This window comes from Dama dama, chromosome 4 (assembly GCF_033118175.1).
Source record: "Dama dama isolate Ldn47 chromosome 4, ASM3311817v1, whole genome shotgun sequence".
Classification (NCBI taxonomy): Eukaryota; Metazoa; Chordata; class Mammalia; order Artiodactyla; family Cervidae; genus Dama; species Dama dama.
The window spans coordinates 20,615,956-20,642,371 of NC_083684.1; the positions used below are offsets into that span (position 1 = coordinate 20,615,956).

A 26,416-nucleotide genomic window follows, 5' to 3' on the forward strand; every position below is an offset into this window, starting at 1 on the left:
ACTAGCAGGAAGGTTACACACTTCGAGAGGAGGCATATGATGGACACAGAGACTTGCAGCCACGGGCAGAGGCTACAAGAGCCCCCAGAGCTGGACCGAGGCGGGGAAGGAATCTGTCTGGCACTCTGCCGGCCCACGGCTCTGTGGACACCCTGATTTAAGACTTTAGGACTTTGAGAGTAAACTTTCCATTGTTTTGCGCTCCCCAGTTTGTGTTGTTTTGTTATGGCATCTAGTTAGTTACAGGAAATGGACGTGGGCCTTGCATGGCTGTCCTCACAGCCCTGAGGCCCTTGCTGATGGCAGAGGTGTAGGCAAGTCTCCAGATGACCCTAACCCCTGGACCTTGTGTCACTCCAGCTTGAAAGCTGACCTAGTTGATGCTGTAGGGGGGCAGAGATGAGACTTCCATACTGAATCCTGCCGAAATGGGAGTTTCAAGAGCAAAGCAAATGGCTGTCCTGTGTTTAAGCCACCAAGTGGACTGCCTTGTCACCCAGCAGGCCACCCTGCCTCCTGTGACCTTGGGCTACAACCGGGAGTGGAGTAGGTAGGTGGGTCAGTTGATACTTACCTTGGCCCAGCACGCTGCACAACCACATGTGTGGCCCTGTCTCCCAGGCAGCACTGCCCTCTGGATTTTCCAACCTTATCTTCACCAGTGCAATGCCTAGGTTTCCTGTCTTGTGTTTTACTTTGCATTTCTTGATTTTTAAAATGATTTCAGGCACTTCTTATGCTGATTAGCTTTTTAAATTTCTTCTTCTTAAGACAGACTGTTCATAGCCTTTGCTATTTTTCTAACTGGAGCTCCTGCCATTTTCTTGTTGATCTGCAGGATTTTCTATGTGAAGAATCCATCATTTACTCGTTCTATGGAGGGCCACGGGTGGGGAGAGGCTAAAGAACTGGCCCAGAATCACCAGCAGGAAAGTTATCTGATCAAGGGAAGGAGACAGCCTCAGGGCCAGCAGGGGCCCGCCCAGTCAGGCCTAGCTTGAGACCCACCTTCACCTCCACCTGCTCTGTGATGGGGACTTTATAGTTCCATCCTTGAGATGTCCCCACCAAGGCCTGGACCAGGGATGTCATCCTCTCCAGGCTTCAGAGCTGGCTGGGACTCATGTCCAGGGCTGGGGGCTTTCCTCTGGAGAGGGCAGGGGTGGGAGACAAGGGCAGGAATTCAGAGGCCCCAGGTTCTGAGAGCAGGGCAGGGTGAGTGGGTGGATGCCTGCTTGTTTGTTCTTGGGGTGCTGGTGGGCAGGTCACTCCTGCTCACAAAGGCTCCCGAGACAGGCAGCTGCCCCAGTGCACTGGGCCTGTGCCTGCCCTTCAGGTTACGTCCACTGGTACCCTCTGGCCTCTGGAGTGAACCTGCTGGGCTCAAAGCCAGCTCTGCTCTGGGAGGTGTGCCCTGGAGGAGGCAGTCACTTCCTCGTGCCTCACTTTCCTCATGTTCTCCTGCAGAGCCCTGGGACACTGTGCACACAGGATGCACAGTCAAGTCCAACTGAGCCTTTCCTAGGGACCTGCCCACTCCTCTCATGATGGGCCTCTGCCGTGGTGGGGGCCGAGGCTCTGCTGTGGGGGGCAAACTGCCCACCTCCTTCCCTGGCAGATGCTGTCTGGGGCTGCGTCCAGGCCACCTGTGTTGTGCTTTCCAGGGGCCCCTGGGTGTGCTGTCCACCTGAAGAGCAAAGCTGACTCTGGAGAATTCTTCAGGATAAGTGCTCCAGGCTTAGGTCCTGCCCAGTGATGACCTCTGACCCTGCCAACCCTCTAGGCCCCCCAGAGTGTGTCTAACGCTAGAGAGAACGGCCCCTGCAAGACCCCACTCCTAGGCAGAGGGCTGGGAGGCAGGCTGAGTTTGGCAGTGGCCCCCCCAGGCTCTCTGAGACTGTCTGGTTCCTGCTGGTCAGCCAGGCGTGGCTGTACTACTCATGCCTCAAGCAGGCCAGTAGGGTGAGGAGCAAATGAGCCACGTGGAGGGAGATGCCAGTGACCTTTTTATTTCCAGTTGGGTCAGTGGCTGCCCAGGAGCCTGTAACAGTTGCGGGCAGGCGATGGGCTACAGGCAGGTGCTGACCCAGGGTTCGCACCGACCCCAAAGGGGCTGAGTGGGGGTGGGGATTGGCGGTGGAGGGTCTCAGGATTTCCATGCCCACCGCCAAGGGTGAAGTGTGGCTCAGAGGTCCCAGACATGGGCAGATGTCCTGGGGACACTTGGGACTCCAGGACAGAGTGGTCAGTGTCCAATAAATAAACAGCACGATCTGAACCCACCTGGGCTTTGGGCCTCTGTGGGGGCGATCAGCTCTCTTCTGGACTCAGACAACAACCTGGCTCAGGGGGTTCTGAACGTCACGGGAATGTAGGGGGGCAGAGCTGCCCTCGGCCAGGCCCACAGCCCCTTCAGTCCTCGTGCTAGCTGTCAGCGGCCAGGACGTTCATCCTACCAGGAGCAGAGGGGCCTCCTTGAGCCCTGGGGGACTGATGTCACGCGGGGGCAAGAGGCCCTCCACGGCTGGCCTGCTGCCCCATGCGGGTGCCTCCTGGCCAGTCCCTGGCCGGCCGGTCCTCCACTACTTGCCCAGGGCCCGCCGGGGCAGCAGCTCCACGTAGCTCAGGGCGCTCTGCAGGGATGTCAGGCAGTAGCCCTCCTCTCCAATCAGGTACCTGCATAGAGGCGACACCGGCACCTGTCACTGGAGGGGCTGCGGGGAAGAACCTCAATGCTGAGGTCCCACAGGGGCTGGTGGGGGCTCCTCTGGGCTGCGTGCTGAGGTGGGGCAGGGACGGGCTCGAGGACCCCACCTCTCATGGATGAACTCCTCCAGGGCTGCACACTCCGACACCAACTGAGGGAGGCCACTCTTCAGCGCCACAAAGGACAGGATGGGCAGCAGGTCATCAGCACCACTGCTGGGGAGACACACACCTAGCCAGGAGGCTCCAGGGACCCGGGCAAGGGGGCCCGATTAGTCCCCAAAAGCCTGAACTCCAGCTCAGTTCCTGGATCAGCCTTGAGCTTGCTGGCTGCTCTCTGTGCTCCTCCCACCCGCCAGCCACAGGGGATAGGGGGTGGGCTTGGATCAGCATGACAGAAGACCACCAGGGAGCACTGAGGCTATCCCGAATGGGCCCCTGTGCTGCAGAGCCCAGGGCTGGAACCGTTCCTCCTTCCTGTGCACTTGCCCGAGCCCAGGGACAGGCTGCTGGAGTGGGTGGCCCATGTTCCCAGGCAGCCTGTTCACTCCTGGGATCAGGGTCACTCATTTGCCATGCTTGGTACCCCAGACCTGATGCAGGAAGCCTCTCAGTGAGGGAGGGAGTCCCTGGGGGATGGTCAAAACCCCGGTGAAGGCCCCACAGGTCAGTGCTCTCTGCCAGAAGCATGAAGGCACAGACCAGGGACTCCTGTTCGCACTTCCCTGGGAGCCACAGACCTGCAGGGACCCTCACCACCCTCTCTGGCTCCTCAGAAATCCTGAGGGAGCTTGTGTGGGGGCTCTGAAACACTTTTAGTTCTGGGACCCTTTCACCTGCAACAACTTTTTTGGAGACCAGATGGTAAAATGGTGAAGGCAACCCCAGGCCTCTGCACAGGTAGGCTCCACAGCCTGCCCACTTGGCTGCAAGCACAGATGCCTTCAGGGTGACCCTGGTCTCTGGCACAGGGTGGCAGGAGGCAGAGCCCTGGCAGGTCCAGAGGGTTCACCAGTACCAGGGCAGGAGACTGCTGGCTCTAGGCCCATCCAGGTGAGTTAAGGCAGGACACAGTGGGGAAGGCCCCTACCCACCTCGGGAGTCTGGGCACGGACTAAGGAAGCTTCCCCAAGTGTAAGACAGTGTGACACTGAGGGGAGGCACAGGCTTTGAGAATGCCACCAGAACACAGAGGGGCAGGGCCCTGTCCTCTGCAGGGCTGGAGCCAGGGGTCTTTGGTGGGAAAGGGCCTCAAGGAGAAGCAAGGCAGAACTCCAAGCACCCAAGGCTGGCGCAGGGCGAAGCGCTTCCGCTTTCCTGAGCCTCTGAAGGCAGCTACAGACAAGCTCAGGGCGCTGCCCCCATCCCAGGCCCACCCACACCTCACAATCGCACCCTTCTGGGACTCACATAGCGGCGATGCCAGGCTGCAGTGCAGCCTCCCGGGCCCGGTAGTAATCCTCCGCACAGGCGCAGATGACCCGCAGGGCCCGAACTGAGGCGCAGAAGCCAGGCTTCGTGTGAGGGGGTGGGGACGGCGTTCCAAACCGGCCCTGGGCACCGCCGCACCCCCACCCCGTGCAGGGCCGGGCAGGGAGGACGAGCACCGCTTCTGTCCCAAGGGACTCCTCCCCACCAGACGGCCAGGCTGTGGCTCAGAGGTTCGGACTCAGGGAGCCCCGTGGGACGGGACACTGCTCTCCCTTCCCAAACCATCCCCTCACCAATGCACTCCAGCTTCTTCTGGGGGCAGCTCTCCAGAACCAACAGCCCCAGCTCCTGGGCTGCGGCGCAGTAGGGGTAGGGGCCCGTTCCTGCGGCTTGGGGGTCCTGTGGGAGGAGCCTGGTGGGGACGCCAATGGCCGCCGGGGGCGCATTCCTGTACAGCTCCATGCTCCGGCTCAAGGCCGCCTCCCGCAGGCGGTGAACGCTCCTGGGGTGGAGAGAGGCCAGGTTCAGCAGCCCAGAGACCCCGACCCTGGGGCGGACAGAGACCGGGTTGGGGGAGCCGGCCACGCCCAGAATCCTGGATGGTGGGCGTGGCACCGCCTGCGAACCCGAAACACCTGGGGCCGGGAAGGGAAGGCGTCTGCGGCGGGAAGCACCCAGGTGGACCTCGGGGGGCGGGGGCCCACCTATAGACGGCCAGCAGCAGGGGCCACAGTGGGGAGAAGAACGGCTCCTCGATGCAGGCCAGGCAGCGGTCCTTGGAGGCGGCCGTGTTTAGGCCTTCAAAAGCCAGGAGGGTGAGCGAGAGCAGCCTGTCTGCCGGGAGCAGAGCCGGCTCAGCGGGGACCTCCAGCCCCGCCCCGCAGAGACAGCCTCCTGGGGTGGGCCTTGCCGCAGGTTGCTTCTGGGTTCCTTGGGAGGGCGCTCTGCCTGGCCCTGCCTCCCCTCCCCTTGAAACCCTGCGGCCTGGTAAGCCCTCATCCCTGGGGTGACAGAGTCACAGGCAGCTGCCCAACCGCCCACCTGCCTTGGGGCCTCACCGATGGCATCGTGTATGTCCTGCACCGTGCCCTTCAGCTGCTCCAGCATAGGCTCCTTCCTCACCCCTGGGGTCTGGGGCTCAGGCCGCCCCCCAGGGCCCCAGCCCCTCCTCTCAGGAGTAGCCAAGAACTGTTCTAGGTCCTCGAAGGAGCTGTCCTTGCCCAGCAGCTGGGGTGAGGGAGGCCCTGCGGGGCTGCTGGGGCGGGGTGGGCTGGCACAAGGGCCATCTGGGGGCCTTGGGGCTGGGCTGGGCTCCGGGGGGGAAGGCATGCAGTAGAGGCTCTGAGAAGGCCGGAGCCGCCGGCTTCCAGGAGCCAGCAGCCCATCGGCGTCCGGGGGCAGGGAACAGCAGCCGGGGGCGGTGCCCTTGCTCACGATGGGGTACAGCGCTCTGTACACTGCACACTGGAGCTTCTTGAGGAGCTGGGAGATGGGGTGGTCGGGAACGCTGTGAGTGGGGTAGAAGCAGTGTAGAGGGCAGCCCCATAGGGCTGGCGGCTGCAGCCTCCTCACCAGGCTCTGGGGTGGGGGCTACAAAGCCCGCCCGACCCCCCCCCCCCCCGCCCCCGCCCACCACTGGTCATGTGGCCCCACTGTGAGGGATTTCAGAGAAGGGACTCATGGATTAAGCCTTGTGGGCAAATGTCTTGCCCCTCTGAGAAGGCAGAAGGCCTGTGAAAGGCCATCAGGGACCTACTGCCCCTGCAGTCACCCCAGACCTCCTCCTCTTTCCCTCTTAATCCCTGCTGGAGGGAGCTGAGGCCGATACCTGAGCAGGTGGGAGACCAGGCTGGTCACCAGGGCCAGGTCCCCCGGGCTCCTCTTGAGCTTGGCCTTCCAGTGCTTTGGCCAGTCCTGCAGGACAGGAGCCCTTGGGAGAGAGCCCGGAAGCCCCTCCTCCCTCACCGAGGCTGCCCCCCCGGGGACCAGGCCTCCCCACCCCGCCCCGCCCAGCACTTACATGGTCTTGCTCATACTCCAGGATGGCAGCATAAAGGGCCCGCTGCTCCCGCTCCTCAGGGGTCAGGGCAACCTGGCTGCAGAACCTCCTGGAAGGAAGGACAGGTCTGGGGACCTCAGGGCTGGATGGGCAGGCGCGGGAGCCCCCACCTGCTCCCCCCACCCCCCGAAGTCCTGGGACCGGAGGCAGGGACGCACTTGTTGGCGGCCTCCTGCAGCCGCAGCCGGCGCTCTTCCATCTTCCTCTGCAGCTGGGGCAGCAGAGTCAAGGCCCTTTCCAAGTGGCATGTATGGACCCCAGGCGTCCCTGAGCCCTGCCGGACATGGGCCGGTGGGGTGGGTGGAAGAAGGCAAGTCCTAGTCGACCTGAGGGGTGGAGAGGAGTCTGTGGGTGCTGGGAGGGGCAGGGTGGCCTGTGCAGAGGCCAGGAGGTGAGAGGAAGCAGGATGAGCAGGAAGCATTGCCCCCCGCCCCCCACCAAGAATGCTGGGCTCTGGCACCTCTCCTCCCTGCCTCCTCCCTCAGCTTAAGCCTCTGGACCCCAAGGCTGGATGGAAAGGATACTGTGTCCTCCCGGGCCTTAGCGATCACCAGGTTCTCCATCATCTGGCGCTGCAGGGACAGGGTCTAGGACAGGAAGAGGGAATAAGGCCTGCCCCCCTGGCACCCCCACTCCACATGGTCCTGGACCCCACTCACCAGGGATGTCTTCTGCATGGCCTGGCTGGGGTCTAGCCGGGCCATCCGGGCCTCATAAGCAGCCTTTAGCTTCTGATTCTGCAGGGAGGCCTCTTCCAGGGGTGTCAGCTCCCTGGAATGGTGACAAGCTGCTGGCCAGGCTCCAGGAAGGCCAGGAACCCTCCAGTCATCTGAGGACCCCTCCTAGCACCCCCCTGAGATCACAAGGTGAGGAGGTGGTGATCGGGGCAGCAGGGATGTAAAGGAGAGAGGAGGTCTGGGGTGGATGGGAGACAGCTGCACCCCTGAAATATGGCCCTACTGCCTGGATTCCAGACCCTTAAGCAACTCAGTCATATGAGTTTCTGAATAGCACTGAAACTCTTTGAAGGCACCATGTGGGCTAAACAGCTAGTTTGCAGCCCACAAAAGGGAGGTCACAGTACTCTGTAACAGCCACTGACAGCCCTCTCACCATCCAAAGTTTCAGTCTAATATCATCCTGCTTTCATGGGTGGGAGGAGGTAAGCTGTGGGGCACAAGACTGTCCTGGGATGGGAGTTGGTGCCTGGCCCTGCCCCAGAGCTGCACATGCAGAGACAAAACGTAGCAGAGGCTCAGAGCCTGGCAGCAGGAGGAGCCCATCCTCTTGCCTATCCTGCTGGGGTTCTGGCATTTGGGATCTTTCATCCGCTCTAGAAAGCAAATTGTCTTTATCTCTTCAAATAATACTCCTCTTACATTTTCTTTGTCATCTGTTTCTGAATAGACCTTCCATGTCTTTTTCATATTTTCTTTTTGTGTGTGTGAGTCATTCAAGAAAACCTTTAACCTTTTATCCAGTTCTCTAATTCTCTCTTCAGCTATGTCCACGCTGCTGTCACAAACTTGTACACTTCTTTTTGGGTCCATGTGTGTATTTTTACAGGAGAATATAATGTTTCCATTGTTTTTGATTAGTTTTTAAAAATAATTTCAGTATTTCTTATTACTACTTGGTTCTTATTTGACCTCTATTATAAATAAGGGTCAGATTTTACAGTTTCTTGTCCCCTAAAGGTATTTTAAAACTTTCTTTTTATTTCCCTGAATATAGAGAGCATGATTGTGTTATAGTCTGTGTCCTATAATTCTATCTGAAGATTTTTCAGGTGTGTTTCTGCTACTGCTCAAACTTCTTTTTGTGCATGGTTGTCTCTGACTATGTACCACGCATTTCACAGAAGTTGAAGGTGCTTTTCTCCAGAGACAATTTGCATTTGCTTCTGCTAGGCACCAGCTTATTTCCATTCTAAGATTCCTTTTGACTAAAGCCACCACAGTTATCTCACCGTGCCTCCAAACCCAGGCTTAGCCCACATGCCGTGCTGTCCCATCTTACTTCTTAGAGCTTTGTGACTCCACGACCTGAAGCTTCTGGAAGATCTCAGGTGGCAGGAACGGAGAGAGCTTCCCTCCCTCATCTGAGTACACCCGGCGATGTCGACTAGTAGGGGAGGGCACGGGTGCAGCCACAGGCATGGCTGGCCTCAGGCATGTTTTCCCTGTAAGACACGCACAGCCAAGGATCTGCATAGGGGCCCCACATTCCACAAAGGAGAGGCAGACCGAGGTGGGGGGGATGCCCCAAGAAAGCTTTCTGCTGGACACCTACCAAGCTTGGCAGCTGTTGACTGGGCCCTCTCCAGACACTGCTCCGCCAGCTTCAGCATCTTTGAGGTATCAGGGGTCACAGTTTCCCCAGCTTCTGGGGAACAAGTGACAAAAAAGATGGTCACCATCCCCTCTGTCACTGATCAGATTCTTGCTGAGATACAAAGGCACCCCCCTTCCTTATCTTGTACTACTTGCCCTCTATGTGGCTATCCTGTCCTTCTGCCTGGACCATCAGAGCCTTTTCTCTAACTAACCTGGCCTTTTCTCCCCATGGACAGCTTCACATATATTTACAGCCCCTCCTCCAGGTGGGCCCTGCAGGCAGTGTGGCTGTTTCGTAGAGATCACTTCCTCACCTATCTCCAGGAGCCCCCCATCCCGCACCCTGCATGTCATGCATCCCGGAGGCGTCTGTTCTCTGCTCTGCACTCCCTCCTCCAGAATCGCTCCTGTCAGGAAACTCATGCTGGAGGAGCTGCCACCACGGACCCCACCAGCCCCAACTCCTGACCCACCTCCTACTGCCTTCAGGGCCAGTCCCTCACTACATCCTAGTTCAGCCGCCAGATTTCCACTCATCCACTCACGTGCTGCCCTTCTCCAAGGGTCCCTGACTCCTCATGGTCTTTCCTCTGGGACATCCCCTCAGGGCCACTCCCACTGTGCCCTCCTCTGTGTGCGCAAAGCTCTGCTTAGCTCCTCAGGGCGGTGCTCACGGTGGGGACGGCCACCTCCTCCTGACCATGTCAGGCTGCCACACGCCAGGAGCAGACCGTGCCCATGATGGAGGCCTCAGCTCCTGCCACCTCCTGCTCCACCTCTGGAGCTCACTGGCCCCCACCCCACCCCAGCACCTCACTGTCCCCTGAGAAAGTCTGCTGAGGCAGATCTTTAGAGAACATTCCCCAAGCCCTTCACTTGCCCACCTCCCGGCAGTCCCACCACTGCTGTCCCCACGGTGGGAACCTCTTGGAGGCTCTGCTGCCATGCTGGCCTCTGCCCACGAAGCATCCATTGAGCTTCTCCTCGTGCCAGGACAGCCCCAGGCCCACCCAAGGCCCTGCCTGCCCAACTGCACCTCCCTCTCTCCAGACTGCCTAACTGTTTTGTATCTGGCACCCTCTTTGCTGCAGGGCCTCTGGGCCACCCCCAGCCCCCAACCATCGTGTAGCTCACTCCTCCCAGGACTGGGGTTCAGCGTTCAATCTGTGGTTGTGTCCCCACCCATCTCTGTCCCCTGAGTCACAGCAGCTGTCCCTTCCTGCTCCATGTCACACTCATGTGAGTGTTCAGGTGTTCCCCTGCTAATGACCAAGCAGGTAGGACATGGGACACGCCCAGGTCTGGGGCCAGGAGACCCATCAAAGGCCAAGCTATTCACAGTCTGGGCAGCACAGGAGAAGCTGTACCTTTAGTGGCCTCCACTTCTTCCAGCAGCACCTGGGAGATGTAGTGGATGCTCTTCAGGTATTCTGTATATGCCTCCTGTGCCCAGGGAAGAGAAATGACATAGATCATGCCATTAGAGTCAAATAATTCCATCATGTCTGCTTGGTGCCCTTTTGGAAACAGTAACCATGGTGTCTGCTTATCTCTGAGATACACCTTCATTATCCGAGCTGGTTAGCTGGTAACTGCTCTGCCTGGGGCACAGAGAATAACCCTTTTTTCTAGACTTGAAGCTGGTGTCACTCCTTTCTCTCCAGCACAGAAAGGAATGGAGGTTCTCATTCAGTGGGTCAAGGAAGCAGCACCGGTGGGTGCTGCCGTTTCCAGTCTATGCAACAAGTTCTTTTCCTATATAACTCAGGGGCCATTCATTCAATGGCTTTAAAGAAATATTTCCTGGGAGGTGAATCATGGACTGTGTTGTAAATCTTAAGAGCCACTTTCTGACTCAGTCTGGGAAAACCCTGGGCACGCAGGAGTCTATGCCACTAGAATGCTGGCACTTTCAAACGTGTGACGCTCCTGGTCAGGGCTGCCTGACAGAGCTCAGGGCGTTTGGAATGACAGCATGGGGCCTGCTTTTTGTTTGTTTCCTTGCATCCCAGTTCTCGTTATCCACCTTTAAGTCTACACTTCAGATAAAGATAAAATGGATTCCGGGAAGGATTTCTGACTTGTGGGGGCATTTGCTGCCCTAGGATAGCGACTTGGGAAAGGAAACGGATGGAAGACCTGAACGCCTCTTCCCTTGGGCGGCCCAGAGTGGCTCCGCCGGCTTTTCCACGCGGTTGCCACCCTTAGGATTAACACCCGTTCTCAGAAACAAGCCGCACCCCTCCCCCGCCGGCACTTCCTACCAAACAAGCTCTGAAGGCGACTCGAAAGCCGCAGTTAACCTCTTCTGCGTACCATCCCCTTGGGAATCTGACTAAATCTACAGGGCCCGCCTCCAAACTACACAAACACACGGGACTGTCTGCCAGATACACTTTGGAGGGCTGCTTCACAGAATCTCCTGAGTCCCTTCACAAATAAAAACGCCTCGGCTCCAACCGAATCGCTAAACAGACGAGGGGAAAGAAAAAAAAAGATAGGGCGGGAGCTGTCCAAGGTCACGGCCCAAGCTGGAGCCGGCACCCCGGAGTCTTCAGAGAGGCCTGGAGGCGCCCTCCCCGCGGCCCCGCCCTCGCCCACGCCCACCAGGCCGGTCGCTGGTCGGCGACCGCCCCCGCCCCGCTCGGCTCTGCCCGCCTTACCCGGGGCCGGTTGCCGGTGTCCAGCTCGATGGCCCCGTTGGCCAGCTTCATGGCGCATTGCAGTGGCTTCACCGAGCCGTCCCCGGCCGCAGCGGCCATGGCGCCGGCGGGGGAGGCGGCGGCGGCGGCGGCCGAGGGGCGGGGCGGCCAGCTTGGGGCCCGGAACGCAATTTGTGGAGGAGCAGGTGCCGCCCGAGCCCAGGACCATAGGAAAAGGCGGTACCAGAAAGGGCCCACTTCCGGCAGCCCCTCCCCGTTGGCTCGCTGCGCGCTCTGCTGGGGCCGAAGGGGCGGAGGTGGGGGTGACGGAGCTCTCAGATAACCTCCTTACGCTGTAGCTAAGAGCGTGTAAGTGCAACTACTGCTGCCCGCACTCCACGTCGGTGACAGACCGCACCCCTTGCCCTCAAGCCGTGCTACTCTGCCCTCCTCACTGTGCCCCTCCCCTCCTCACTCCGCCCCTCCCCTCCTCACTCTCCGCTCCTCCCTTCACACTCTCCTCTCCCTCCCCTCCGCTGGTCAGTCCGCCCCATCCTGGTCTCTTCATCCTCCTCCTCCCTCGCCCCGCCCCTCCTCTTCGCCTCGCCCCGCTTCCAGTAAGTCCTGCGGAGCCGAGCGGCGGAGTCGAACGGAAACGAACGAGCACAGTCCGCGTAGCGGACGAGAGGCTCCGGACGTCCTACCTCTCGGCCCAGCTAGCCGAGCGGGGCCGAGCGGTACCGAGCCGGGCCGGGCGGAGCCGAGTGGGGCGGAGCCGGGCCGGACGGAGCCGGGTGGGGCCGAGTTGGGCCGAGCCGGGTCTGACGGGGCGGAGCGCTGGGGCCGAGTTTAAGCCGTCTCCACGGCTATGAAGCGGGACCGGCTCGGGCGCTTCCTGTCGCCCGCGGCGTCCCGGCAGCGCGGGAGCTCGGGCCGCGGCAGTTGTGGCGGAGGCCGGGCCCGGGGTCGCCCCGCCCGCAGCGGGCCCGACGTGGCCGAGGCGGCGGCCGTGGTGGCGGCGCGGCTGGGCTGGGGCTCGGCGCGGCCCTGCGGGGACGCGGGCGAGGACGGCGCAGACGAGGCAGGTGGGTCCGGCCGTCCGCTCGCGAGGGGCGGCGGGTGGGGCCCCTGTGACCATAGAGTGCCCCCGGTGGCCACCGGGACCCCGCGGGACCCCCCCGGCCCAGGGTGTCTCCTCAGAAAGCGGACTAGGCCTCCCTGCTGGGAGGGGTGAGGCGGCCTCCGCGGGACGCCGCAGCTGCACGGGGTGCTCTTTTGCAACACAGCTGACCCATCGGTTCCCCTCAGAGCTCGCGGAGTAGTTTAGTGGTCGAGTCGTGCCGTCTGTTGGGTAGGCCTGGTTTTAGTCGTGGTTTTGCGCTGTGCTTTTCGGATAATGGCTGAATCTCTCAGGGCCTCAGCTTCCTCTTCGCTAAAACAGAACTGAGGATTAAACATAGGAATGCCCGCCCCCCCACCCCCCACCCCCGACGGACTGTATGGGGGTTAATATGCACTTGGCCTTTTTTTTTTTTTTTGCACTTTGTCTTAGTGTCATGCTTTTGCCCCCTCAGAAAGGACTTCAAGCTGCTCTCCTATAATCCCGGGGCAGAGGGGCAGGGGCATCGTCTACTCCTGCAGTCAGGAGTAGAGACCCCTGGGAAAGCAGTGTGTGGACGCGATTCCTTCGCTTCTGGTCTCAGGGGAATGGTGTGAAGAGGAATGAAGTTTCCAGCTTAGTTTATGACGGTTCCATAGCTGTGGAGGCATTTATATACTCAAAACTTTTTTTTTTTCTTGAGAAAAAAATTTGATGTATAGTTGGCACATAACATGATGTTGGTTTTAGGCATACTAGCTAACATCCATCACCACTCGAAGTTAGCAGTCTTTTTCCCTTGTGATAAGAACTTTTGGGATCAACTTTTAAGAGCTCTTAGCAATTTTCAGATATACAGATAAGTATTATGTTGTGGTAACTATAGTTACCATACGGTAGACGACGTCACCAGGACATACTTTATAACTGGAAGTTTGCACCTTTTCATCACTGCAACCTCATTTCACTCAGGACCTCAACTCCCCTTCTTTCAACCAACAATATCTTTAATGTAATTATTAGTTCATGATTTTCTCTTTTTGTAGGTTCCACTTGTTAGTAACTTCATATGGTATTTATTCTACTCCATCTGACTGATTTCACTTAGTATGATGCTGATAATGTCCATCTTTGTCGTTGGAAATGGCAAAATTTTTCTTGCTTTTTAATAGCTGAGTAAATAGTCCATTGAGTGTATATACCACAGTTTCTTTATACATTCATACATTGATAGACACCTTGGGTATCATTGATAATGGTGCAATGTATATAGGGGTGCATGCATGTACCTTTTCAAGTTAGTGTTTTTTATTTCCTTAGGATAAATATTGAGCAGTGGAATAGCTGGACTGCATAGTAGTTTTATTTTTAATTTTTTGAGGAACCTCTATGCTGTTTTCAATAGTGGCTGCACCAAGTTACATTCTCACTAACACTGTACAAGGGTTCCCTTTTCTGCACATCCTTACCAACACTTGTAATTACTTGTCTTTTTGGTGATGGCCATTCTGATAGGTGGGAGGTAAATGTCTCATTGTGGGATTTTTTTTTCCTCATTGTAGTTTTGATTTGCATTTCCCTCATGAAGTAATGGTGACCACCTTTTCATATACCTGTTGGTTATCTACATGCCTTCTTTAGAAAGAGGTCTCTTAAGAGCCTTTGCTCATTTTAAAAATCAGATTGTTTTTGTTATTGAGTTGTATGAGTTCTTTACATATTTTGGTTATTAATCCCCTATGTGATGCATAACTGGTGAATATTTTTTCCTATTCAGTAGGTTCCCTTTTCATTTTGTTGATGGTTTTCTTTGCTGTGCAGAAACTTTTTAGTTTGACATAGTCTCATTTATTTATTTTTGCCTTTGTTACCTTTGCTTTTGGTGTCAATCCAAAAAATCATCTCCAAGACCAATGTCAGGGAGCTAACCATTATGTTTTGTTACATGGAAGGAGTTTTATGGTCTTTCAAGTCTTTAATCCATTTTGAGTTGAGTATGGTATAAGATGGTCTAGTTTCATTCTTTTGCATGTGGCTGTCTCAACATCATTTTCTCAACACCGTTTGTTGAAGAGACTGTCCTTTCCCCATTGTATCTTGGCTTATTTGTTGTAGATTAGTTGCCTGTATATACATGAGTTTATTTCTGTACTGTCTATTCTGTTTCATTAGCTTATGTGTTAATTTTTTTTAATTAAAAATATTTATTTAGCTGTGTTGGGTCTTAGTTGTGGCATGCAGGATCTTTGATCTTTGTTGCAGTATGTGGGATCTTTAGTTGTGGCAAGTTCCCTGACCAGGGATTGAATCTTGGCCCCTTATAATGGGAACGAGGAGTCTTAGCCACTGGACCATCAGTGAAGTCCCTTTATGTGCCTCTGTTTATGCCAGTACTGTACTGTTTTAATTATTGTAGCTTTGTAGTATAGTTTGAAATCAGGAAGCATGATGCCTTCAACTTTGTGGAGCTTTCTCAGAATTGCTTTGGCTGTTCAGGGTCTTTATTGGTTTCATATAAATTTTAAGATTTTTCTATTTTTGTGAAAAATACCAACGAGATTTTGATAGGGGTTGCTTTGAATTTGTAGATGACTTTGGGGAGTGTAGACATTTTAACACTGTCTTGTTAATTAATGTCAATTGTCTTATTATTTGATGTCAATTAATTATTCCAACCCATGATCATGGACTACTTATTTTTTTGTCAGTGTCTTATAGGTGTCAGTGAACAGGTCTTTCATCTCTTTGGTTATATTTATTCATAGGTATTTTATTATTTTTGATACAATTGTAAATCTGATTATTTTCTTAACATAATAGTTTGTTATTCGTGTATGGAAATCAACTTATGTTTGTATATTGATTTTGTATTCTATAACTCAACTTGTTTATTCTAACAGTTTTTTTGGTGGAGTCTTATAGAATTTTCTGTATGTAATATTATACACAAACAGATTGTCTTGCTTCTGTCTGTATGATTTGGATGGTTTTTATTTTTCTTGCCTAATTGCTTTGGCCAGAATATCCAGTACTGTGTTGAATAAAAATGGTCAGAGTGGGCATCTTTGTTTTGTTCCTGATCTTAGAAGACAGCTTTTAGCTCTTTACCATTGAGTATGATGTTAGCTCGGGGCTTGTCATGTATGGCTCTTATTATGTGGTGGCATTTTCTATCTATATACAGATTATTGAGGTTTTTATCATGAATGGATATTGAATTTTATCCACTACTTTTTCTCCATTTATTGAGAGGAGTATGATTTTTATTTTGTTAATGTGTGTCACATGAATTGATTTGGGAAGGTTGAGCCATCCTTGCCTCCCTGGAATACATTTCAGCTGATCATTGTGCATGATCTTTTTAATTAAGTGTTGAGCTCAGTTTGCTGTTATTTTGTTGAAGACTTGTACATCTATGTTTATTAAAAATAAATATTATTTTCTTTCCTTGTTGTGTCCTTGTCTGGTTTTAGTATTAGAGCAATACTGGTTTTGTTTGGAAGCATTTAGAGTTCTTTGAAAGGATTTTCCACTCAGAAGATCCTCCACTGGCCATTCTCCCAAAAGTCTCTGTTCATCTGGGAGCCTGGAGCCAGAGCCCTGCCTCTGGCTGAGACCTGGACTTGTGTTTAAGGGGCATGTCTCAGGAGGTCCCACTCCAGGAGCTGGTGGGGGCAGGGGTGGGGTCTGGTGGAGTGTGGATCTCACCTCTTCTGGGAGCTGTGTTCTGCATGCCTGACTTCATGTTTCCTGTGCTTGCCCAGGAACTGCCCGGGCCCTGGCCATGGGGCACTGTCGCCTTTGTCATGGGAAGTTCTCCTCCCGGAGTCTCCGCAGCATCTCCGGCAGGGCGCCTGGGGAGAGCTCAGAAAGGCCACCCCCTGGGGACCGTGTTTTCATCCGAGATTTTCAGCGCCTCCTGGGCGTGGCTGTCCACCAGGACCCAGCTCTGTCCCAGTTTGTCTGCAAGAACTGCCATGCCCAGTTCTACCAGTGCCACGGCCTGCTCACATCTTTCCTGCAACGAGTCAATGTTCCCCCGACAGGCCGCCGGAAGCCTTGCACAAAGTAGGCGCCCCTTCCCTCCTTTGCTGGGGACATGCAGGAGACCGTGTGAACAGGGCTGCGTAGGCACAGGGCAGCCCAGGTGCCTGGCGAGGCAGACACTCATGAACAGCAGTCACTGGGTGTGTGGGGAGGCTGACAGGAGAGCACAGGGCAGGGAGGGCCTGGTGGGTGGCCTCGGAGGAAAAGGCTCAGCCTGCACACTCAGTGGCCACTGGGCCCCATGCTTGTCTTGGTGAGCAGCTCTGCTCCTTTGCAGGGTTGGTGTCCAGCCACGGATGGGGCCGGAGGAGGGAGCGTGTGTGGGTGAGTGCGCCCCCAGGGTGGGGTTGCAGGGTGGGTGGGAGGCGGGGGGACCCAGATGCTGACTGGCCACGGGCTGGCGTCTCTCTGCCTTTCCTCAGTGGACCTGATTGCTTCGAGCCCCCAGGGCCTGCGTGGCTTGGTGGGGTGGGTGCACAGACACGCGGCTGGTTGCGGGGCCCTACCTAGCCTCCAGAGGACGCTGTCCTCCGAGTACTGTGGTGTCATCCGGGCCGTGTGGGGCTGCGACCAGGGCCATGACTACACCATGGACGCCGACTCCAGCTGCGGGGCCCTCTTGCTGGACAGCGCTTTGGGTGTCAAGTGGACGTGGGACAAGGATTCAGCCCCACGACTCCCCCAGCATCGGGGGTTCAGCCCCACCGGGGCTGCCCCTCAGAGCTCCCAAAGCAGAGCAGCTGCGGCTGGGGCTGAGACCGAGACACTCCCCAGCATGGACACAAGCCGGCTTCCTTCAGATGGTGACCCAGTGGGACCGGGGCCGGGACCCCCGTCTCAGCCAAGCCTCCCCCAAGGTGGGACCCCAGGTAGGCGGCTCCTCTGGGCTATTTGACCAGTATTCCTGGCCATGAGCCAGGCAGGGCCCTTGGCAGGAAGTGGGTGTTGTGGTGGTAGCAGTGGTATTGTGCATAGAGGGGCCGGTATAGTGACCAGGGCAGCCCTGGCACCGCCTCGTGCATGTCTGACGGCAGACGGGGTGACCCCGCTTGAGCGCCTTCCTTCAAGGCATGCTCCCCTGCCATCCAGGCTTCTCCAAGCCTGCTTGGGGCCAGGGCACGGAGGGAGGAAGAACCTGGGCCTTCCTGGGGCATGAAGGCAGCTGGGGTCAGGGGTTGTCCCGAGCCAGTGCAGGTCACTCCCTGGGCCTGTCAGTGCCCTGTGGGGCCTGATCCCGTGGCCCTGTGTGTTGGGTGCAGCTGTTCGCCAACGTGGTATTAGGAGGGCCGAGCCGGCTTCCTACCCATGGTCTCTCAGCTTCCATGTGGGTGCCAGGCTGCTCCTGCGAGTGGATGTTCAGCCACCAGATGGTTCAGAGTGAGGCGGTGCTCATGCTGAAGGGCTTCACGGTTCTTAGAACTGCTTGGATTTTTGAACTGTGTGCCTGCAGTATTTGGATACCAATGATCTTTTTCGATGTTCTGAAACATCCCAGAGTGACTGGATCTGAACGTCTGGGGCAGGGCTGGATTTGCTGCTGTTGCTACTGTTGGCAGGACATGAGGGTGGTGTGGTGGGCTTGGCTGTGCAGTGGCCTTGTGGGGGGGCCAGGAGGTGAGTGGATTTGGAGGCATGGGAGCCCTCGGCGCCCTGTCATGCCTGTGGGGAGGACTACCGTGCTGTTCCCCTGGGGTGACAGGTGACTGGAGTCTTGTTCTTTGTTTCCCAGGGCAATTGGGTGAGAAGCAGGTTCCATCTCCAACCTCGGATGATCGGGTAAAAGACGAGTTCAGTGACCTTTCTGAGGGGTGAGAGAAGAGTGGGTTTACATAGCCTAACATTCCTCCTTGGCAACCCAACGCCACCATCCCAGGGGCTGAGGCCTAGCTCTTGCTGGCCTCCCCCTTTCTCTGTTGGGAGGAGGGGAGTGGCAGGGGGTGCTTAACAGGCTTCCTTTTTTGATTGGGGGCACTTTGGACCTGATGGAGCTGCATGGGAGGCCCAGCCAGGTGTGGACATCACTCTGTTCAGATGGTCCTCTGGTTGCTGGCTCAGCTCTGCCTCCAAGGCTGAGTTTTATGCCAACCCCAGATGTTACTAGAACAGAAGCCAGCCTCTGGCTGTTTATCGTGGTGTTTGTGATGTGGAGTGGAGGACAAACCTAGAGGCAGGCAAGACCACCTGTCTGCTCCTGGGCCCCCCCCCTTCCTGGTCTCCAAGACCAAATCTCTCAGGAGGCCGAACTCCAGCCGACCTTTCCACCCTGCCTTGTGTGCTGTGGCTGGACCACAGATGCACTTTGTCCAAACAAGTAGAACGACAGCGTGGTTTTTGGTGCCAGTGACAGATGACCTAGGTGCTGGAGGAGAACCAGTGGGTGCCAGAAATCCACCCCCCACCCCGGGTCAGGAGGCTGTGGCTGTCCTGCAGCCACCAGCCATCCTTGGGCCTTTCTCCTTGGGGAGGGTGGCAGCCTGTAGGGGCGGCTGAGGCATGCCAGCCAGGCTCTGTCTGTGGACTAGCAGAGCTAATGTTGTGACTCACGCTTTAGGGTAGAGATTACAGACGTGCAGATCTTTTTCAGGCCTTTGTTACCCTTTGAAATCACTGACAGCTCGCCTGTCATTTGGGCAGGTGTTTATAGTTATGGGAGTGAGGTGACATTCTAAAAGCCCACTTAGTGAGAAGCCACCTCTTGTGAGGGTCTTCATCTCTGCCCGGTGCCCCGTAGGCTGACTCTCTCTGAGTTTGGGGTTCTGGTGTGATGAGAGGCATGGCTTACCAGGGATCCTCAGCCTGTGACCCTGGTTTGCCCTTTCTGTTAGGAGATGGTATTAGAGGATTGGGGATTTTAGGCCTTCTGAGAAGTAAAACATGTAGTGTGGGGATCCACATGGTGTTAGACAGGAAGTTCACTGCCTCCGTCACCTGCCCCAGAGCGTTGCTGAAGGTTCTCTTCTTTCCTAGAGATTTCCTGAGTGAAGATGATGAAAATGACAAGAAGCAGAACACCCAGTCCTCGGATGAGTCCTTTGAGCCGTACCCAGGAAAGAAGTAAGGGAATGGTGGTGCCATGAGCTCCCTGGGTTTGGGGGTGTCCAGTGGGTGACCTGGAGACCTGCATCTGCCCTGAGGGCAGCAGGGACCGGATGGTGGCTTGCCCCTGTCTGCCTTGGTCAGCACACACTTTGCTTCTCTGATGGCCTCACCTCACCAGCCCAGTGAAGGGTGGCTTCTCGGTGACCCAGGAGGACTTTCCCAGTTCAGCGCAGGGACCTGGCTTAGCGCAGCCCTGTGAATGTGACTCAGCCACCCACCCATGTCTGCTCTGGTGGCCTCTGATCCCCCTGCTTGCCTTCTGCCCTCTGTGCTCAGGGCCTTGGCGATATGGCCACCTGGCCCTGCAGTTGCTCTCGGGTCTACCTTTGGCCCTGTTCCCTTGTTGAGGCAGCCTACCTCCCACAGGGTTTTGTGTCCTTGCTCCGTGGATCCTGGCAGGAGGAGGCTGCTTATCACTGTGTTACCCGGGGCCCAGGAACACCGAAACATCTCCAGTTAGTAGATGCCCAGCTTGGGCTTCTGACGTACAATGAAACCACACACCATCAGCCAGGAAAGCACAAAACAAAATGGAGAAGCAGGCACAACTTCCTTTTCCCTTTGTGGGTGGAGACAAGAGAGGCAGTGGCTCGGGAGTCCCCAGTTGGGATGTGGGGCTGGGTCACAGCCCTTGAGTGGGCCTGAATGGACAGACGCTGCTGGGCCAGAGGGGGCATCAGGAGGGCCAAGTTGGAGGGACCAGGTCTGCTGCAGCAGGAGCCCTTGCTCTCCACCCTGATCTCCATGAGCCCACCTCTTATGTCCTGCTGCCAGCAGTCCTAGGGCGACTGGTGTGGGGTTAGGAGAGGGAAAGTCCCTGCCCTGCTCCAGGTGGAGACGGCACGCAGGCGGCCCCTCCTTCCCTGGGTTTCCGGGAGGGTGCACAGACACGTGCTATAGGCCAGGACACACCAGGTATGTGTTCAGAAAGAAAGAAAGTGAACTCGCTCAGTCGTGTCTGGCTCTTTGCAACCCCATGGACTGCAGCCTGCCAGGCTCCTCCATCCATGGGATTTTCCAGGCAAGAGTACTGGAGTGGGTTGCCATTTCCTTCTCCAGGGGATCTTCCCAACCCAGGGATTGAACCCAGGTCTGTCGCATTGCAGGCAGATGCTTTACCGTCTGAGCTACCAGGGAAGCTGCAATGTGTTCAGAGGCTGTGGTCAAATGGAACACTTTAGTGGAAGTTGTGCCTGGGGGAGGCTGGAGCCCTGGGCTCATCCCTGATGGCCTCTTGGTGCCTCCGGCACCACTACACGAATGCCTGCTGACGTCCTAGGATGTGGCTTAGGTCCATGTGACCTTGCAGCAGACGTGCCTGTCGAGGTCCTCAGCCACGCAGACAGGAGGGGACACCAGCTGCCAGGGTTCCCACAGGAGCCTGAGCGGCCACGGGGAGGTAAAGCACCAGCAGTCCCAAGTTGGGCCTGTGAGTGCCATCCTCCCACGCCTGCAGGGACCCTAGCCCCTTGTCCTTCAGGGATGCACTGGGAGACCTGGAGGCTACTCCTGCTCTCAAGGAACATGTGATGTGGTGTGAGCACCGGGCACAGCTCAGCTCTCACTGGGTGCCTGAGCCGCACAGCAGCGGAGGGTGGAGGCCAGGACCATGGCCGGGTGGCAAAGAATAGTCATAGACCAACAAGGGGAGGAGCAGCCTGTGCAGTTGTTGAAAAGGTTCTTGTTAATATATTGTCTGAAGAGGAAAACAACTGTTCATGTTTTTATTTGTGGTAAATTAATACACAACAAAGGTTACTGTTTTACCATTTTTTCAGTGTACAGTTCAGTCACATTTCAGAACTTTTACAATGTTGTGCAACCGTCAGCACTGTTTCCAGACTTTGTCCATCCCACATGCACCCTCATGAAGCAGTGACTTCCCTGTCCGCCCCTCAGGCCCTGCCCACTCCTAGTGTACCTGTCCATTCTGGGGACTGTGTGTGTCTCTTTGCTACTGGCTTCTTTCACTTAGAATAGGGTTTTGAGATTCTTCCATGTTGTGACCTGTCAGTTTGATTCCTTTCTGTAAGATTCTATTAAAGGCACTTCCCTGGTGGTCTAGTGGTTAGGATGCCACGCTTCTACTGCTGGGGACACAGGTTTGATCCCTGGTCGGGTTGCCATGCAGCACAGCCACGGTAGGGAGGGACCACATTTTGGCTGCTGTCAATGGTGCTAGAAAGGTTGGTGTAACACTTACTGTTTGAGACCTGTTTTTGATTCTTTGGGTCCTATGGTACTTTTAACTTTCTGAGGAACTGCCATAGTTTTCTACAGCAGCTGCACATTGTACATTTCCTGCTGCCAATGTGCAGGGGTTCTGATTTCTATACATCCTCACCAAACCTTGTTGTTCTAGGTCCTGCTAGTGGATGTTAAGTAGTATCTCATTGTCATTTTGATTTGCATTTCCCAAGTGATAGTGATGTTGAGTGGCTTTTCATGTTTGTATCATCTTTGGAGAAATGTCTGTCCAAGTTCTTTGCCTATGTTTTAACTAAGTAGTTTGTTTGTTTTGCCACTAAACTGTAGAATATATTTTCCCATTTTTTCACTGAAGTCCAGTGTTCCTATTTTTACTTTTTTAATTTACTGTGCTTTTGGTGTCATATTCAGGAGAAACCATTACCAAGTCTAAGGTCATGGAAGATTTACCCATAAGGGTTTCAGTTTTCACTTAGATTTAGGTCTTTGATCCATTTGAGTTATTTCTATGTATGGTATGAGGTATAGATCGAGCCCCACTCTTTTGCATGTGGATATGTGGTTGTCCCAGCGCCTTTTGTTGAAAAGACTGTCCTTTCCCTAGTGAGTGGTCTCGGCACCTTTGTCAGAAGTCAGTTGATTGCACTTGCAGGGGTTTATTTCTCGTCTCTCAGTTCCTCGGCATCTATGTCTATCCTTATGCCAGTACCACGCTGCTTTGATTACTGTAGCTTTGTAGTAAATTTTGGAATCAGGAAGTGAATCCTTCAGCTTTGTTGTCTTTCAAAGTTGTGTGGCTATTCAGTGTCCTTTGAAATTCCATGTGAAACTTAGGATTTTTTTTCTACTTTGTAAAAAAACACAGAATTTTCATAGGGATTGAATGTATAGATTGCTTTGGGGGATTATTGCCATCTTTACAGTTTTAAGTTTTCCAGTTCATGAACATGTGTTTCTACTTGCTTAGGTCTTAATTTCAGCAGCATTTTCATAGTTTTGTATACCAGTCTTTAACTTTTACAGTTTACTTCTAAGTATCTTATTTCTTTCGATGCTATTAAAAATGAATAGTTTTCTTAATTTCCTTTTTTGAACTGTTCATTTTTAGTGTGTAGGAACAGGACTGGATTTTAATGTGTTGATTTTTCCACCCTGCAACTTTGCTCAATTTTTCTGTGTAGCTTTTTAAAGGTTTTCTAACATAGAACATCATGGCATCATGACTAGAGGTAATCTTCTTTCCTGTTAATTTAGATGCCTTTTCTTTTTCTTTGCCTAACGGCTCTGCCTAGGACTTTCAGTACTATGTCGAGAAATGGTGAAAGTGGGCATCTCTTGTCTTGCTCCTGACACTAGAGGAAAAGCTTTCAGTCGTTGACCATTGAGGATTGTGTCAGCAGTGGCTTGTCATTATGGTCCTAGAAGTTGCCTTCTGTTCCTGACAGATTTCCTTACATTCCCGGATCTAAGAAAAGGTGTGCATGTCTCTTTAAGACTTTGAAGGACACCAAGGGGGAAGCTGCTCTGTCTGGCCTGGTCCTTAGGGCCCCGTGAGACTAGCTGAGGTGCCCACTGCCTAGGGTCTGCAGTGGGGAGACAGCAGCAAGTGTGGAGCTCCCCCCGGGTTGCTGGGGGTCTCCTGGCAGGTTCCAGGAGAGTGGATCTGGATCTTCTTTCTAGCTTCCCCAACTCCACTATTTTCCCTGGTGTCTCCAAAGTTGTATTTTTTGGTGTTGACGACAGGGAGTGACACTTGGCCCTGAAGGCCCACTCCTGGGTCATGAGGTGGCTGAGCAGGGCCTCCACTTCCCCGCGGAGTCTTTTTAGCTCTGGTGGCCAAGCATTAGTGTGAAGGTCAGGTGGTCAGCATGGGGACTGGAGGTTAGCCCTGGAGATCCGAGGAAACCACCTCAGTGTTTAAAGAAAAATGAACACCACATATGCGAAAAGATCAGAAACATTACTGACCAGTGTTGTCTTTTCCTCCAGGGTGTCTGGTAGGAAAAGTGAAAGCAAAGAAGCCAAGAAGTCAGAAGAACCAAAAATCCGAAAGAAACCTGGGCCCAAGCCGGGCTGGAAGGGCAAGCCGCGGTGTGAGAGGTGAGGGGCTGGAGCGGGGGTTGCACAGCCTATGGGGGCCGTGGTTCCACGTGTGCTCTGCATTGCAGGGAGGAACTGCCCACCATCTACAAGTGTCCGCACCAGGGCTGCACGGCCGTGTACCGCGGGGCCGATGGCATGAAGGTGAGGGGGCTCCCAGGAGAGTGCACCCCCAGCTCTGCTGACAGGGCCTGGTTGGGTCTGTGCCTTCGTGGGGAGGAGGCCTGCACGCTGCTCTGGGGTGTTGGCCGGGCTGGGGACTCACGCCCCCGGTCCCTCTCACAGAAGCATGTCAAGGAGCACCACGAGGAGGTCCGGGAGAGGCCCTGCCCACACCCCGGCTGCAACAAGGTGTTCATGATTGACCGCTACCTACAGCGCCACGTCAAGCTCATCCACACAGGTGTGTCCCCTCCCCTGCCCCCTGCAGATGGGGCTCTGGGGAACTGACACTGAAGAAACTCTGGCGCTGTCCTGTGAGTCTATGGTGGTCTGTTTTTACATCATTGTGTGTGTTCGTCGCTTAGTCATGTCCAACTCTTTGTGACCCCATGAACTGTAGCTCACCAGGCTCCTTTGTCCATGGGATTCTCCAGGCAAGAGTACTAGAGTGGGTTGCCATTTTCTTCTCCCTTTACATCATTACTGGAAGAAAATGATACATGCTTCTCAGATTATAAAAGTGACCTAAATTCATGGTAGCATGAACTGGTGGGAAAAGTATAGGTAAAGTGGTGCCCCAGTGATCACTGCCATCAGCATGTGAGGTTACTACCCCTTCTCTCTGAACACGCGTCTACGACCTTGGACTCGTGTGTGCCTATGCTTGTCATTGCTGGTTCTGCCCAGAAGGCAGCTTTCCCGACAGCAGCCCCTACATCCAGATAGTCCATTCTAAATGATACTTTTCCTCTGTTGACCTCTGTACAAATGATTGACTTCTTCACTCTGATTTGCCCACTTAATGGCTGGCTCACAGTCCCTCGGTTTCACAGCATTTCATGCTGTGAGTATTCTTGTCCATTACTCCTGACACAGTAATTCCCTGGTCAAGGGTCAAGCCGTTGTAACTCAGTCTGACCACAGTCGTCGTGACCACGAGAAGTTTTTATTTTAAGCACAGAACAGTCTAGACCTCACACTGTCAGGATGATTGCTCCTAGTCAGGGAGGAGCCTGCCTGTGCGGCTGCATCAGGTGCTGGTAGATGTGCAGTGATGTAGGAAAGAAGCATGTGGTGGTGCCCCAGGTGCATGGCTGGGGGTGTGACGTTCAAGTTTTGTTGAAAAGCTCTTTTAAGACTGACTTCCACAGTGGGTATCCTGGTGGTGGGCCCAGCATGGGGACAGTCCCTAGAGTAGCAGTAGCTATAATCAGTCATCTGTGAAACTGCACTGATTGGGCTTCCTCTAAGAATTGGTGCTCCAGAAAATAGGAGGTTTAGGGAAACATGCTACAGCCAGGTGACGTGGGTCATAGCTGTGTCACCTGTGAGTTAGGTGCTTGGGCACCGAGTAGACAGTGTCAGGGCCTGTGGTCACTCCTTATCTGGTCCCCAGAGGTGCGGAACTACATCTGTGATGAGTGTGGACAGACCTTCAAGCAGCGGAAGCACCTCCTGGTCCACCAGATGCGCCACTCGGGAGCTAAGCCTCTGCAGTAAGTGGGGGGTGGTGGCCCTCCCGCTGGCAGCACCCTGGCCCTGGCTCACTGCCCCCATCCCATAGGTGTGAGGTCTGCGGGTTCCAGTGCCGGCAGCGGGCATCCCTGAAGTACCACATGACCAAGCACAAGGCTGAGACGGAGCTGGACTTTGCCTGTGACCAGTGTGGCCGGCGGTTCGAGAAGGCACACAACCTCAACGTGCACATGTCCATGGTGCACCCGCTGACGCAGACCCCAGACCAGGCCCCGGAGGCCCCACCCAGGCCCGCAGCAGGGCAGGTGGTGAAGGCTGAGCCCACCTGAGGGCCTGCCTGCCCTGAGGTCAGGGGTGGTGACTGAGCTTCAGGCCTGTGGGCAGAGTGGTATCCTGATGCACCCCCACTATGCGTGCTGGGTGGTGATGGTTCAGTCCACGGCTTGCAGGGTCTTGTGGCCTCTGCTCTGGGACCAGCAGTTTCTTCTCCTATAAGCAGAGTGACTTGGGCCAGTTGCAGATTTTAGAGAACTGATTCCTCTTCCCCACTACAGCAACTGAGATTTGTAACCCGCTTTTCAGGGCAACAAGAGCTCCATGTTATGCTTATAATAAATTATTTACCGAGGAGCTGGGCAGTGCCCTGTGCAGATCGGGTCAGAAGAGCTGGGGCTCCTGGGAGATAGCAGGGTCCAGCACAGCCTGCCGCCTGCTCAGGAGGGCAGCACTCACTTCCGGGTCACAATCTTCACTCACATCCAGCAGCTGCAACAAAGCCCACATGCTGGGCCCATGCTACCCCCTGTCCCTCCCAGGCCTGGATGCTGGATGCCGGCTTTCCCCAAGGCGTCCAGCATCCTCATGTCACACAGTGACATGGACCTAAACACAGACACAATGGTGAGCACCTGGGTGTTACCTCTGCCACATGCAAGAAGCTCCTTTCTGGGCACCGAGGTATCAATTGCAGCAGAAAGAGACGGGCGTTTGTTATCAGGCTTACGGGGTCGCCCTGGAAAGAAGACGGGCAGAGCCAAGTTCAGGATCCCCA

At 55.0% G+C, this 26,416-nt stretch overlaps 3 protein-coding genes across 23 annotated transcripts in view; 1 reads left to right on the top strand and 2 right to left on the bottom strand.

Moving 5' to 3' along the window:
* Positions 1 to 2,001: 2,001 nt before the first annotated feature.
* On the bottom strand, positions 2,002 to 11,337 carry VPS9D1 (VPS9 domain containing 1). 7 transcript variants are annotated; one of them, XM_061138397.1, is made up of 15 exons: positions 11,196 to 11,337; positions 9,900 to 9,975; positions 8,489 to 8,578; positions 8,216 to 8,378; positions 6,856 to 6,967; positions 6,721 to 6,783; positions 6,355 to 6,407; positions 6,158 to 6,263; positions 5,966 to 6,051; positions 5,196 to 5,644; positions 4,842 to 4,971; positions 4,431 to 4,639; positions 4,117 to 4,201; positions 2,815 to 2,922; positions 2,002 to 2,676 (listed from the first exon to the last, which is right to left on the bottom strand). In XM_061138397.1, exons 1-15 carry the CDS (start codon positions 11,292 to 11,294, stop codon positions 2,583 to 2,585), a joined length of 1,923 nt encoding a protein of 640 aa, XP_060994380.1. In that variant the 5' UTR covers positions 11,295 to 11,337; the 3' UTR covers positions 2,002 to 2,582. The 7 variants fall into 7 exon arrangements, with proteins under 7 accessions (XP_060994380.1, XP_060994384.1, XP_060994378.1 ...); XM_061138401.1 differs by having other exon boundaries at positions 4,842 to 4,935; positions 8,489 to 8,581; XM_061138395.1 differs by having other exon boundaries at positions 8,489 to 8,581.
* Positions 11,338 to 11,442: 105 nt separating this feature from the next.
* On the top strand, positions 11,443 to 25,995 carry ZNF276 (zinc finger protein 276). Of its 4 annotated transcripts, none has more exons than XM_061138404.1 (11): positions 11,443 to 11,543; positions 16,038 to 16,341; positions 16,598 to 16,644; positions 16,743 to 17,189; positions 18,050 to 18,128; positions 19,288 to 19,374; positions 23,617 to 23,727; positions 23,796 to 23,871; positions 24,013 to 24,130; positions 25,286 to 25,385; positions 25,454 to 25,995. In XM_061138404.1, the coding sequence occupies exons 2-11, from the start codon at positions 16,058 to 16,060 to the stop codon at positions 25,692 to 25,694; spliced, it is 1,590 nt and encodes a 529-aa protein (XP_060994387.1). In that variant the 5' UTR covers positions 11,443 to 11,543; positions 16,038 to 16,057; the 3' UTR covers positions 25,695 to 25,995. The 4 variants fall into 4 exon arrangements, with proteins under 4 accessions (XP_060994387.1, XP_060994388.1, XP_060994385.1 ...); XM_061138405.1 differs by lacking the exon at positions 11,443 to 11,543 and adding an exon at positions 11,798 to 11,911; XM_061138402.1 differs by lacking the exon at positions 11,443 to 11,543 and adding an exon at positions 12,164 to 12,259.
* FANCA (FA complementation group A) overlaps positions 25,717 to 26,416 on the bottom strand; it is a 37,858-nt gene continuing 37,158 nt past the window's right edge. For 6 of the 12 annotated variants that reach the window (XR_009692351.1, XM_061138386.1, XM_061138382.1 and 3 more), the window contains 3 exons: positions 26,285 to 26,377; positions 25,990 to 26,130; positions 25,717 to 25,854 (listed from right to left, as the gene is read on the bottom strand). Coding sequence is in view for 8 of the 12 variants with exons in the window: in XM_061138386.1 (XP_060994369.1) it covers positions 26,023 to 26,130; positions 26,285 to 26,377 (201 nt within the window). In the remaining 4 variants the exon portion in view is untranslated. Of the gene's footprint in view, positions 25,855 to 25,989; positions 26,378 to 26,416 lie in introns of those variants that run through there. The other 6 variants (XM_061138387.1, XR_009692352.1, XM_061138383.1 and 3 more) reach the window with 6 other exon arrangements.